General features: G+C 35.8%; 3 protein-coding genes across 4 annotated transcripts; all 3 read left to right on the top strand.

Moving 5' to 3' along the window:
• The first annotated feature begins 87 nt into the window (after positions 1–87).
• Positions 88–3064, top strand: LOC105956869 (S-adenosyl-L-methionine-dependent methyltransferases superfamily protein). Its single transcript, XM_012980779.2, has 8 exons — positions 88–318; positions 460–586; positions 680–741; positions 1319–1477; positions 1576–1720; positions 2151–2222; positions 2514–2622; positions 2785–3064. The coding sequence occupies exons 1-8, from the start codon at positions 219–221 to the stop codon at positions 2884–2886; spliced, it is 876 nt and encodes a 291-aa protein (XP_012836233.1). The 5' UTR covers positions 88–218; the 3' UTR covers positions 2887–3064.
• Positions 3065–3737: 673 nt separating this feature from the next.
• NOF1 (U3 small nucleolar RNA-associated protein) lies at positions 3738–11939 on the top strand. Of its 2 annotated transcripts, none has more exons than XM_088826967.1 (25): positions 3738–4087; positions 4166–4246; positions 4319–4460; positions 4917–5017; positions 5254–5482; positions 5979–6123; positions 6698–6821; positions 7138–7238; positions 7418–7549; positions 7840–7920; positions 8423–8610; positions 8952–9021; positions 9194–9253; positions 9352–9390; positions 9485–9573; positions 9878–9942; positions 10077–10123; positions 10208–10267; positions 10369–10440; positions 10728–10757; positions 10847–10941; positions 11031–11136; positions 11240–11302; positions 11389–11460; positions 11697–11939. In XM_088826967.1, exons 1-25 carry the CDS (start codon positions 3985–3987, stop codon positions 11769–11771), a joined length of 2370 nt encoding a protein of 789 aa, XP_088683093.1. In that variant the 5' UTR covers positions 3738–3984; the 3' UTR covers positions 11772–11939. The 2 variants fall into 2 exon arrangements, with proteins under 2 accessions (XP_088683093.1, XP_088683092.1); XM_088826966.1 differs by having other exon boundaries at positions 3740–4087; positions 5221–5482.
• Positions 11940–12256: 317 nt separating this feature from the next.
• On the top strand, positions 12257–13030 carry LOC105956868 (60S acidic ribosomal protein family). Its single transcript, XM_012980778.2, has 2 exons — positions 12257–12621; positions 12735–13030. The coding sequence occupies exons 1-2, from the start codon at positions 12424–12426 to the stop codon at positions 12903–12905; spliced, it is 369 nt and encodes a 122-aa protein (XP_012836232.1). The 5' UTR covers positions 12257–12423; the 3' UTR covers positions 12906–13030.
• The last annotated feature ends 31 nt before the right edge of the window (positions 13031–13061 follow it).

Genomic DNA, 13061 nt, shown 5'->3' with positions numbered 1-13061 from the left:
CCCAGTTGTTCAGGCCCAACTTCTGTTAACTTAATTCCAGCCCAACCTTTCTCTAACTCAACTGCACAGCCCGAAACGGTGTCGTTTCAGGTACCTTTGTTTTTCTTCTTCCTTTTTCGTTGTACCGCCACGCTCCGCTATCTGCTTCCGCACCTTCGCGTGTAGCCTAATCAATTTTTGGTATTGGATTGAGGTGATCAATTAATTTAGGTTTTAATATGGCGTTGAGGTCGATTTGTCGCAGCCTGAGGAAGAATAAATCTATTTTGCCGATGTGTAATCCGTGCTCGCATTTGCACTCCCACTCTACTAGTTTCGGTTGGTACTCATTTTTCCTAAATCGCTGTTTTGTGTAATTTCTGATATACGTTGTGGCGTTTTTAATTCTGTATGATTGTGTTTTTTCAGTTAGTTAGATTCTCATCTCAGGTTACAAATCATTTTATTTTCTCTCTACAGGATTTAAGGAAGTAAGGGAGGATGAAAAAAGTCGAATGGTTGGTAATGTGTTCACGAGCGTCGCATCAAGTTACGATCTCATGAATGACTTGATGAGTGGTGGTCTTCATAGATTATGGAAAGAAAGGTTGATTTTATTTTTTTGCTTTCTCTCTTTCATTGTTGGATTTTTAGCTGATTTATTTTGTTTCCAAGTTAATTTTGGTATCTTCTGTTGTAGATTGATTTCCAAGTTGAATCCGTTTCCGGGGATTAAGCATCTTGATGTGGCTGGTGGAACAGGTGATCTTTTAGTGTGGTGGTATCTTGTTTGATGATTAGAATATTGCTAGCATGAAGATAATGTCAAAGTGTTCACTGTATATAGAACGAGATCGAGTTTTCTATCTAGAATTCTGATCAACTAGTTGCTTAATAGAAAAGTCCCGTGTTGCTGCTAAATATGGTTTACATTTTTTTTGGAAACTATTTCAGTTTCTTTAAGGCCCTATGAGAGGAACTGTAAAAGTCATGAGCTACATTCTTGAGACTTCTTTTCCGAGATTGAACGAGTTATGAATGAACCACAAAAGGATAAAATGCTAACTATATGCATATCCTCAAATGAAATTCTAAAGCGAATTTATATTGCAAGTTGCTTGTCATTCTTGTTCTGGATGGAATATGCATCTGATATGGAGCAAGTTGATCTTAACGTTTAATATCCGACTTTTTTGTTGAGAAATAATATTATCCACTCTTGTCGGGCTTTGTCTTAGCGAAGATAAAACTAGTTTCTTGTTTAAATTCTCTTTTGACCATGAACTCTGTTTAGTTGTCTTATTATTTACTTGGATAAAGAGCCTCTCTTATTTTACAGGGGATGTGGCTTTCAGAATCCTGGAAAATATAAATAACGTTGGAAGTAGAGCCATGAGAGATAATCGTGATGATAGTATACCGGAAGAAACCCAGATTTACGTATGTGATATTAACCCACACATGTTAAATGTTGGCAAAAAGAGGGCCCAGGAGAGAGGTAAGTCATATTCGATTTTCTATACTCCAGTTTTAGAAAAAATTAACAGGCTAATATTTCTCCAAATGTAAAGCATGTTTATTTTTAAATGCATTCAGGGCTCGGAGAGGATAAGTCTCTCATATGGGTTGAAGGAGATGCAGAAGCATTAAAGTTTGAAGATAACTCGATGGATGGTTACACAATTGCATTTGGAATAAGGAATGTTACGCATATAGAAAAAGCTCTTGCTGAAGCTAACAGGTTAGCTTGTGATTCATCTCTGCTGAATTTTTTTGCTTCATAATTTTGTACTCAGACCCTTGTTGCGACTAAATATACTGCGTTTCGTTTCTAAATTGTGTTGACTATTTGTTCATTTATATCCGATTTTTTTGGGGTTGGAAGATTGAGTCCGCCTGGTCTTATTTGCCAATTACATATGTTGTTCGTATCTCCTTAATTTGTTTGAGAATAAATAGAATAATGTTATTAGTGTATTCTTTTAATTACTCACATGCATGGAATGCTACGGACATAACATCCCGGCCAAGACTCATTTTCGACGGAAACATGTATTAGTTATTATATGTAATTTTCCAGTTTAATTTGGTGTTTTACGATCCCCCCTCCCTTTTGCTTGTCTAAACGACCCATTTCAGTTTTCTAACTTATCGTTGTTTCTTTTTGGAAGGGTACTCAAACGAGGAGGAAGATTTCTTTGCCTTGAATTAAGCCATGTGGAACTTCCTGTTTTGAAAGAGTTGTAAGTATTAGAAATGTTACATTAGATGAAAGAGTTGTATGCACTATTGCGTATATCATTTTTTATCTTAGCAACTAATTCTGAGATGTGCCAAGCTGCAAATTGTTTTCCTTAAGAACATATTCCACATTGTCAATTCAATTAGTTGACCAATTTACTCGCACATATGAAGAAATCGTAAATTAACAACACTATATATAGGTAGAGTTGTTATACTGACCTTTTTTAATTGTTCCATGCCTCGAAATATTTATTATTTGATATATATGTTTTCTTTTTTTGTTAATTCAGGTATGATTATTACTCGTTTTCAGTCATTCCATCATTGGGAGAGCTAGTTGCAGGTGATCGTGAATCTTATCAGTATCTGGTTGAGAGCATTCGACGTTTTCCCCCACAGGTATATTTCACCTTGACCATATATACTTCTTGAATGGGGGTTTTAGCAGATAATATCAATAAACAGAGATTTTAAGCAATTCATTTCTTTTACCATCGTGCAGAGCAGTTGTTTATTGATTAAACCTTTATGTTTTGATGATGTTATTATCTGAAACTGCAGGATAAATTTGCGAAAATGATTGCAGAGGCTGGGTTTCAGAAGGTTGAGTATGAAAACCTCGTTGGAGGAGTTGTTGCTATCCATTCTGGCCTCAAGTTGTAGGATTACTCTCTCTCTTAAATGACTAGTGTTGTTTGTTAGAAACTTCAGTAGAAACTGTAATAAGTGTCGGTTTAATGAGCTGCTTCTTGTTGGTGGTGTTTCCGTCAATGGGAACCATGTATTCTTTCTCTATAGCAAACAGTGGTGTAATTGTTTTTTATTTATTTTTTGGAAACAACTGTGGTATATTTCAGTATACAGAAACAAAGCAATATGAAATAGGTGTCTTTTACCAACCCTCGTTAGGAGAGTTGGTACCTAGCCTTTACCAATAGGGTAACGGTCTAGGGTTCGAGTCCCCCCTCCCCTACTTTCCCTTGTAATTGACTTGAATTTTCTCAAAAAAAAAAAAATAGGTGTCTTTTATTAAAAAAAAAGTCGATATTTTTTTTTTAAATTAAGAAACCAAAAAAATAAAATAAAAATGCCATGAGAATTTACTAAGGAGCAGGCTCGCCCCAATTATAGCAGAGCCCTACTTTACAATTAAATAATTAGGGCCTCAAAAGTTTATAGGCCCAAATCTATTTTAAGTATAATTTTGGCCCAAATATTCCACAAAGCCGTAATTTAACAATAGTTTTCATTAATTCTATACTTAATAAAAATGTAAATCTATATTTAATAAAATTTTCTCTCCAAGAAAAGCTTATCGTAGTTGGAAACGATTTTTTATTTTATTTTTTTTTATTAAAAAAATACGAAAAATTGAATAAAGTCCCGGTTTATCCGATTTGAAATTTGGACAAAGGTCAAAGATTGGGCGGGTGGTGGTGGACTAGTGGGTAGGTCCGGGTCAAGATTCCGGATCCCCATTAAGAAATTGAGACCCAATTCAAATTTCAACAAATCTAGTCCAGTAGCGCGTGAAACCCACGGGACGGCTACATAAAAGAAGAAAAAAACAGAAAAATAAAAAAAGGTCTTCTCAAATCAAAATCGAAGGTTTAGTTAGGGTTTTACTAAAACATTATTCAGTTATTTTCTACCACCACCTCTCACGACCGTTTAGGTGGCGGTTCCCCAATTCCGGTTCGAATTAAGATCGCCGGGACTTTTAAAACTCATTGCCGCCAATCAGACCCGCCGCAATCCACGATGAGAACCCTAAAACGGCACAGTTTGCGGAAGAACCAGAGTGATAACGTGCTTTCTCGGAGTCTCGCCCCTCCATCAAAGCTGAGGAAAACCGAGAGAGGCGGTATGTGGACACAGTCATTACGTATTGCGTTTAAGTTAAAGCTTTCTATGTATTTATCGTTGTAATCTGGTGGTGTAGGGTTTAAGAAACCGGCTAAAGCAAGCAAAGCCGCAGAAAATCGTCGCCCGGTACATGACGAGAAGGCTGTTAACGACTCGGGCAAGTTGATTAAATATGGAAATTTCAAGTACTGTGGAACTGAAAATTAATATTATTTTATGAACAATGCAGAGGACTATGAGGAGGGGCAGACGGATGGAGATTCCGAGCCGGAAGAAGTAGAAGTTGCATATAAAGAGCCTACGGTGTACGAGGATTTGTTGAAGAAACTGGGGACCCGGAATGAAAATGTTGCAGAGGCTCTGAGGAGAAGGTAAATTCTATTAATTCTCTTATGCTGTTTTTTCAAGGCTTTGTTTGTTTCGGTCATGAACAATGTGGATTGAATTGGTTGGGATGAATTATGAGTGATGTAATGTGGGATTTTCATCTCCAGACCTTTAGATTTGAATATATGTTGTAATTTCATGAACCGGAAATCTTTGTACGTCCTAAACATTGTTAGGCTAAGAGAAGGCTTGTGGATGTTGTTTCGAAATTATATCGTGGATATTTGAGTTGTCCAATTCAATGAGTTGAGTTGTATAAACATGGTCTATATATTTATATTATTGAACTTGATGGTATAAATGTTCCTAGGTGTGACAAGCAATAAAGAATTACATAAAACGTGTTCAGGTAGCAGAACATTTGAAGTGCTATTTTTGTTTTTTGTTCTTCATTTTGGATGCTCTAGTCGTATGTTTTATGATGATTATATTCTGAGCAGGCAAAGAGAAGAACAAGGGGAAGGGGGCACAGATGATGATACAGACAGCAATATGGAATCTATTAGCGAGTCTGAGGAAGATGATGACGATGACGATGACGGTAACAACTGTTTGTTCATACCTTAACTATTCTAGAAGGAGAGATAATCTCTTTTTCCTTTCACTAAAGTCCTGACAAGACTGCTGAAACTGAATTTAAATTTACTTGAGCTGCTCTTCGATCTTTCATATACTTCTAAATCCTTGTTGAAGATAATAATAACTTTTATTGTTATAATCTTGATTGTTTTTGTCCAAATTTAGGAAATGATAACACGTCTCCTAGGATTTATGCAGTTGGAAATGGCGTAAAACATGGTGTAGAACAAAATGAAGATTTCAAGAGATCTGATGTTGATGAAGATGATGATGATGATGATGATGATGATGATGGTGATGATGATGATGATGATGGTGATGATGATGATGATGATGATGATGATGGTCATGCAATTTCTGACACAGATGAAGAAAGCGACTCGAGAGTGAAGGATCAACCCCTTTCACAGGCATCTATGATCATAAGGTTTTTGTAATGCTTCATGTATATCTATTTGGAGTAATAAAATATTTATTCATGTACTACTGTACCAAGCTTTCGTTATACTTATGTCATGACCTACTGCCTTTTCATATTTGAATCCCTTTTATGCTTATGTCTTATTGACTCATTGGTCAGTTGTTCTAAGTGTGCTGGGTGGTCTGACTAAAACCTTGTCGAAATGTGATAAGGGAGAACCACAGATTCTACATACTAGCACAAATCAATTTGATTCCTTAATATCCGATTGATCTATTTTGTAGATATATGTAAATGTTTACTTCCCTATCTTGTAGAATACCACGCATGTGTAATTCTTGTATATGTACAAATCTTCTCACCTTCATATCGATAGGAAGTATTTCAGCCATTTCTCTTTGTGCTTTTAACATTTATAAAATGCATATGTGTGTGTGTGTATTTATGCTGCTTATTTTTTACTGACTTAGAAAAATTCTTCACTTGGTTTTGTTCTTTGCAGTACTTTCGATAGTCATTTGAGTTACAAACTACCATCTACTGAGGTTGAGAATTTATTGGAAAGAAAATGGAGGTACACATGGAAGATGCCCGCTCTTAACATGTCCAATTGCAATTGGAGAGGCACAGGATCATGCTTTATTAAGGTTTCATTTCATGATTTTTTTGTTTTGACTTCTACTGTGGCATGTATTGTTCATTTTTTATGTCTTCCATGGCACTTTTTTCAGTTTTTACTTTGATTGAGATTTATCGTTAAATTCTTTTCTTCATCATCCTAGAAGCAATAACTGTTCGTGCTGCTATTTGCTCGTGGAAGACACAAGACTTTGAATTATAGCAATACCTGCAAGTTTATTAGATGGACATTTGGCAGAAGGTGTTTGAGAGAAAGAAAGATGTATATAGTTGATTTTTTCGACTTCATCACTATAGTTAGTTATGATATCACTGCCCAATCCTTATTAATCTGGGAACAGAAAAAGATTTATGAATAGTGTATCAATTATTACAGATTGAGCTTTCTGCAATTTGGGTATTAAGTGTGTAGGCATCTTATATTTGCGTCATTAAGATTTAAGAATTCTTTTTCTTGATAGTTGTATTTTCAAATTCGGAAGGATCTGGGGCTGCAAGCCAGTGTTTGAATTATTTCCTCTATCTTGTATTTTCAATAGATGCACAAGTGTATTGCCTGTAACAAAAATATTATACTTGTAGGATGTGGATATGACATCTTATTATGGTCTCAAACCAAGGTTCTACAAACATTGGCTGGAAAGCTACACGGCTTCAGGCGGAAGTGACTTTCATCAGTCTAAACAAAGATCATTTTTCTCTATCTGTAAGTGAATAAAGCAAGCTGTCAACGAGCTTACATGTTTTAAGCAGCGTACATAAGCGTCCTACATAATTTGTTTATCTTACATTGAAGGTATCTTTTATCTACAATTGCAAATGCTACTGAATGAGATATTGCAAACTCTAGATTACGAAAATTTCTGAGCAGATCATGGTTTCTCAACCCTTGGACTCTGCCATTTAAGATGCCATTAATTCACCCCCCCCCCCCCCCCCCTTTTTTTTTAGAATAGTGATTTTATTATGTAATGCTGATGGGTTCTTAATGCTACTTCTGATTTCATGGTTAACTTTTCTAGGCAACAGCTATTATGATATAATGCACCACAACAAGAAGCCCTTTTACCTCAAAGGATCGGAAGAAGATTCAAGTATCATGGATGCGTATCTCATGCATTCTGTATGTACATGAACCTTTTAATTTGATGTATGTTCATGCTTTCAGTTACACCTGTAAGCACATAGATGGTCATCATTTTGTTCCTTGTCATTATTTGGGGTCATTCTATGTTGTCTCTTATTTACTATTGTTGAACTGTCATGACCTCGGATGATAAGTGAAGTGATTGTCCTGTGCAGTTGAATCATATCTTTAGAGGTAAAGACCTTATGGTAAAAAATGAAAGGAAATTGTCTAAGAATCAAGAGACTGTGGATGGCCAAAATCTAGAAGATGATGCTTGCCTCGATCGGGGATTTACTCGCCCTAAGGTATATGTATATATATTATTTGCTTCATGCAGTGTAATTATGGAATTGAAACATCATGTACAGTATTTGTCTACTTATTTAATCACGCTGTTTTCGTCCGCATCCCTTTGATATCCTCCTCTATATAGCTAGGAATGCCATGCTTTAACTAATTGGTAGCAAGGAATTGCATGATTTGTCCTGCCCGTGCCCTGTCCATGTCTCTTATCCATGCTTTTGATTTGGTCGTTTATCTTTACTCCTCTATGCCACGTGTTTCTGCTAACTCACTGTCACATGTGATGCACTAGGTTTTGATCCTTTTACCACTGGCTGGAATTGCGCGTAGGGTTGTCAAGAGGTTGATCCAGTTGACTCCAACCAAGCATAAGGTAGATATACTTCTTTTGTATCATGCTTTGAGTTGCTTCAAAGGCATACATTGCTACACGAAGCTAGAGCTTTTATGTGGAAATTCCTGCTAGAAATCCTACGATTAATCTCAACAGGAAAGGCCTTAACATTATCCTTGTGGACCAAAGACTCCAGATAGTATAGGAGTCAAAAATAATTTTGGAACATAATTGGTTCGTTGCATGTGGAGAATGTTAAATATCAATATTTTTTCAGGAACGCTTTGGTTTCGGTTCTTTTCTGCTTTTTGACATATTTATCTAGAAAATATTTTATTCTGTCATGCTAGTGTATTTAATCCAGGACTGCATCCGTCTCTGTAAAAAATCTCCGTCTTTTGTTTTGGTTAGTTTGCTGCTAGATATTAGTTTGGCTACAAATCAGTAGTTGTAATCTTTTGTGCCCTCTATGCAGAGTTGCTATTGTTTTAGGCAGAATTTATGTTTTTCCGGAATCATATATTCTTTTTCTTCTTGACAGACTAATGTGGAAGATCTTGAACGCTTTTATGAGGAGTTTGGTTCTGGAAGAACTGAGAGCATGGGTGATGATAATGACTCAGAAATCCCTAAATCCAAAAAGTCTGCAAAACCTCCCGACTTCCAAGCATTGCTTGGAAATGATAATGCCAATGATCACTTTATGGTTGGTGTAAAGTTTACCAACAGGTAAGATTCTTTACATTAACTTGAGCTAAAATGAAATTTGTCGTAATGTGTGCGTCTCTTCAAGCAATGGATGTACTTCGCAACAGTGGGAAGGCATATTATTTAAGCTTTTGACTTGTCATTATAATCATTCTCTGGAAACTTTGGTGTTGTGGGATTTCTGAATCTTTGCTTTTCTTATTTTGTTTGATGTTTGATACTATCCAATAATTTGAATAATCTGTCAGAGTTGTTGCTATAGCATTAGAAAGAATAATGTAATTGACTGTCAACAACCTTGTAGTATGTGGCCGGCAGTAGTAAATCTAATTAACTCCTATTATTGTTTTCCTTTTCTACAGAGGCATAAAGTTGTATGGTGATTTCTATACGTCTGACGTGATTGTTGCTTCTCCTTTGGGTTTGATCAGTGTGAGCCATCCTCTACTATGTACTTTGCACTGAAGATGTTATCGAACTTCTGATCTTTTGATGGCTATTTCTTTTCAAATGCATCCAGAGATGTATCTAAGTTTTATGCGTGTTAACGTAATCTAGCAGCATTAGGCATGATTGAGTTTGATTGTTCAATATTTTGTTGCAGAAAATTGGGGATGCGGAAGTTGATAAAGAAAAGGATGTTGATTATCTTTCATCGATAGAAGTAAGGACATCATTTTAGTTATCCGTGATGCAAGTATGTTTTTCAGAGTGGTTTCCATGCCAATCATATACTAATCAAGGAGAAAATTTGTGTCGCAGATCTTAATCATTGACCATGCAGATGTCATGCTAATGCAGGTCCATAAATTATCCATGCAACTAACCTCAAGTGATATTGTTGTTATCATTGAAAATTATGTATTTACTCTATTTCTTTCTATGAAATTTCCAGAATTGGTCACATGTGAACACCGTTGTGGAACAATTGAATAGACTACCATCTAAGCAACACGGAACTGACATTATGCGCATAAGGCCATGGTATGCTTTTGAGCTGTTCTTTTGTTAGTAATATAGCCCTGTCCGCAATTTTTTGATGCTTTAAAGGACAATATCTTGTAATCTTGGATAGCCCTTTGCCTTTCTCTTGCTGTCATTAGACTATCATTAATCGCATGTGCTGTTGGAAGCATTTATTCCTTAGATCTAAGTACTATTAGTTAAAATTTGTTTCTTGCCCAAATTAGAGGAGGTGATAGATATAAATTGGTAGCATTTCAAGTTAGTTAATTCTTCTGGTGGTTTTTTAGTTATATTTTTTGCATTTAAACGTCTGCAATTCCAGGTATTCGGATGGACAAGCCCGTTTCTATCGGCAAACAATAATTTTAGGTTCTCATATAAATCCAGGTAATATGATTTAGAAACATTTCTTATTATTTTCTTGTACTGATCTTAGAGTTTCTCATATAAATCCAGTTTTTACACGATATTCTTAATCAGGTCTGACTTGTAACCCTCCGGTTGATTTTCACTTTTTGCAGAATTTAATTCCATGTTTAATCAGCATTGCCTTAATTACCGAGGAAAGGTTAGCACATATACTGTTCCACTTCTAACTGTTTTGTGTTCTGTAAATAGAAACCACACGATTACAAAATATTTACTTCTGCAGGTTAAATTGGAGTGCAAGTATAAAGGTGTTCTCCCAAAAATATTAATTCCAGCAAGACAGGTTAAATATTAGTACTAGTCTATATCTCCTCAGTATAGAATTGAAAATGACATTTCGTCAAAATAGACCTTTCAGTTAATCAGATTTTATTCATATTGCAGATTTATGAGCGTTTTGACGTAGAATCAATTACAGGAGCTGATGATGCTCGTCTTAAATATTTCTGTGAAAAGGTCTGTCCAATGTCACCTTATGGTTCAGTTATATGCTATTGAATCTCAAATAATTTTCTGTACATAGATGAAACCAAGTGCACAGATTTCCTGCAAAGAGCGTCTTTGCAGTTTGACTTCACGTATTTTATCATGTTTTGTAACATATTAATAACATTTAGTTTCTTGTTTACTCTCATTTTCAAGCCGGTGTAGTTAAGTGATGCTTGAATTTGTGCTAGCTACCTTCCACAACCCCACTTTTAAAAGATGGCCAAATCTAATGGAAGTGAAATCTTATTTTGCAGGTGTTTCCCAAGATAAAAGATTCTATTCAGGTAATATGGGGCTCAGTATATAAAGGGTCATACGCTCTAATTATCATTAACTAAAAATAACTTTTTTCTATTTACTGTTTTCCACACAGAATGGAGTAATGATATTTGTTAGTTCTTACTTTGAGTTCGTCCGTCTACGGAACTATTTAAAGTCACAAGATGCTTCCTACTGCTTGTTTGGAGAGTAAGACAGTTTTATTTCTTTTTTGTATTTTTGAGCTTATTTTGCAGCTTGTCCTAATGGATTCTTTAATTCGTCCTTTGGCTGTACAGGTATATAAAACCGAATGAAATATCTCACGTGCGAGGTCAGTTCTTCAGAGGAGAAAAGAAAATTATTCTCTACACCGAGAGATCCCATTTTTACTTCAGATACAAGGTTCTTTCTCTACTACTAAATTTTCTTGTTAGTACTTCTGTTCTTTAATTTCGTGACCCTTATTTTCTTGGATTCTTACTTATCTTTTTTCTCCCTCAAATAGATTCGTGGTGTACAGAACTTAATAATCTATTCCCTGCCAGAGAGAAAAGAGTTTTACCCAGAGGTAAAGCTTTCTACAGAACAATATTTTTTCTCGAACAATTGTTTCCCGTTTCAATGTAGATATTTCTTATTTAATTTGTTCTGCAGATTGTGAATTTCCTGGAAGAGTCCGACAACATGAACTGCACAGTCTTATTTTCTCGTTTGGATCATCTTCGGGTATCATTCTGGTTCTTTTCAACTATATTAAAAGATTTAAACATGCCAATTATCCCATCTTTCTATATTTAGTTCTTAAAGCAAACTGTTTATGTTAGCACCGGTTGTGACTGAAATTTGCCATATATGAGCTCATATACTTGCATTATCTTTTTCGGGAGTTTTATGATTATGGGCTTAAATTTAATGGATGATATATCAATAGTATTAACAAATTTCTTTTGGACGATATGTAGCTTGAGAGAATAGTTGGTTCTACTGCTGCAAAAAGAATGGTGGACTCGGAGAAAGGTGTATTTGTTTTCGCTTAGAATCCTTTTCCCAAGCTGCACGAGTTGATGAGCTCCTAAGCTTGGAGATGTCGTGTATCGGTGTTGTTAATTTATACAGGAACATTGTTTTCCTTTTCTTTTTTATACTTCACAAATATTTCACTGTATTACTTGAAATTTTCAGCTTGCAGATTGGCACAATTTTGACATGCTGCTAGGAAAACATTTTAAATTAAAGAAAAAAAATTCTAGCTAGATAAATTAAAAAATGTATAGAATAAATTTAAATGTATAAGATACAGTTCATTGAAAGTACTGATTAAAAAAAACAATAAAAAATAAAAATGTACTAGATAAATAAAGAAAATGTATAGAATAAATTGAAATGTATATTTATATTTATATCATGTAATAAAAAAATTCTTTTGATGCAAATAATATAAATATAAAAATCCAATAAATCAAGAAGCATAACAAGAAGTCCAAAACCTTATTTGTCAGCCCAGCCCATTAGCAGTTACACCATGAGTCCATTATCCAAGACCAGCATAATCGTAAATAAACGGAAATTTGAAGGGTAGAAAGGAGTCGTTCTATTTCAACCCCCACCAGTTTAAACCCTAAATCTCAGAGATTTGATTCCGCCTATTACACGCACACCGCACATCGAATCAATCGAAATCGCCGAGAAATGGGAGTGTTTACGTTTGTCTGCAAAGGATCCGGCGCCGATTGGACGGCGAAGCAGCTCAATGGCGAGCTCGAGGCTTCAGCCAGCTCCACCTTCGAACTCCAGCGTAAGCTTGTTCAGGCCGCCGTCTCTTCCGATTCCTCCGGCGGCGCCCAGTCTTCGTTCTCCTACGTCACTCCTTCGTCAGCCGTTTTCCAGGTTTTCATCCGCTTGATTTGCTTTTTTGTTTTGTCAATCCATCGTCTATGCTGTTATAATGTTAGTTTTTGTAATTTATTTATTCACTCGCTGATGACTGGTGAATAATGCAGGTGATCATTGGTGGTGGCGGAGGAGGTGGTGCCTTCGTCGGAGGTGGTGGTGCTGCTGCTGCACCGGCTGCATCTGGTGGTGGTGCGGCTGCTGAAGCACCTGCAGCTGAGGAGAAGAAGGAAGAGAAGGAGGAGAGTGACGACGATATGGGATTCTCACTTTTTGACTAGGTTCATCGTTTACCGCGTTCTATAGCAAGATTTGTTGCTTATTTCTCATTCGAGGTTTTGATATTATTACTGGATTGTTGATTTTTGAGTTTACGGCTTCAATGAATTTAACCACGTTGCTATTATTAGTGTTCGTATCTCCGTTTATTGCTTGCT

Source organism: Erythranthe guttata, chromosome 12 (genome assembly GCF_056151865.1).
Source record: "Erythranthe guttata isolate IM_541 chromosome 12, IM_541, whole genome shotgun sequence".
Classification (NCBI taxonomy): Eukaryota; Viridiplantae; Streptophyta; class Magnoliopsida; order Lamiales; family Phrymaceae; genus Erythranthe; species Erythranthe guttata.
The sequence above is the reverse complement of the archived record's forward strand: the minus strand, read 5'-3'. Positions and strand labels throughout refer to the sequence as shown.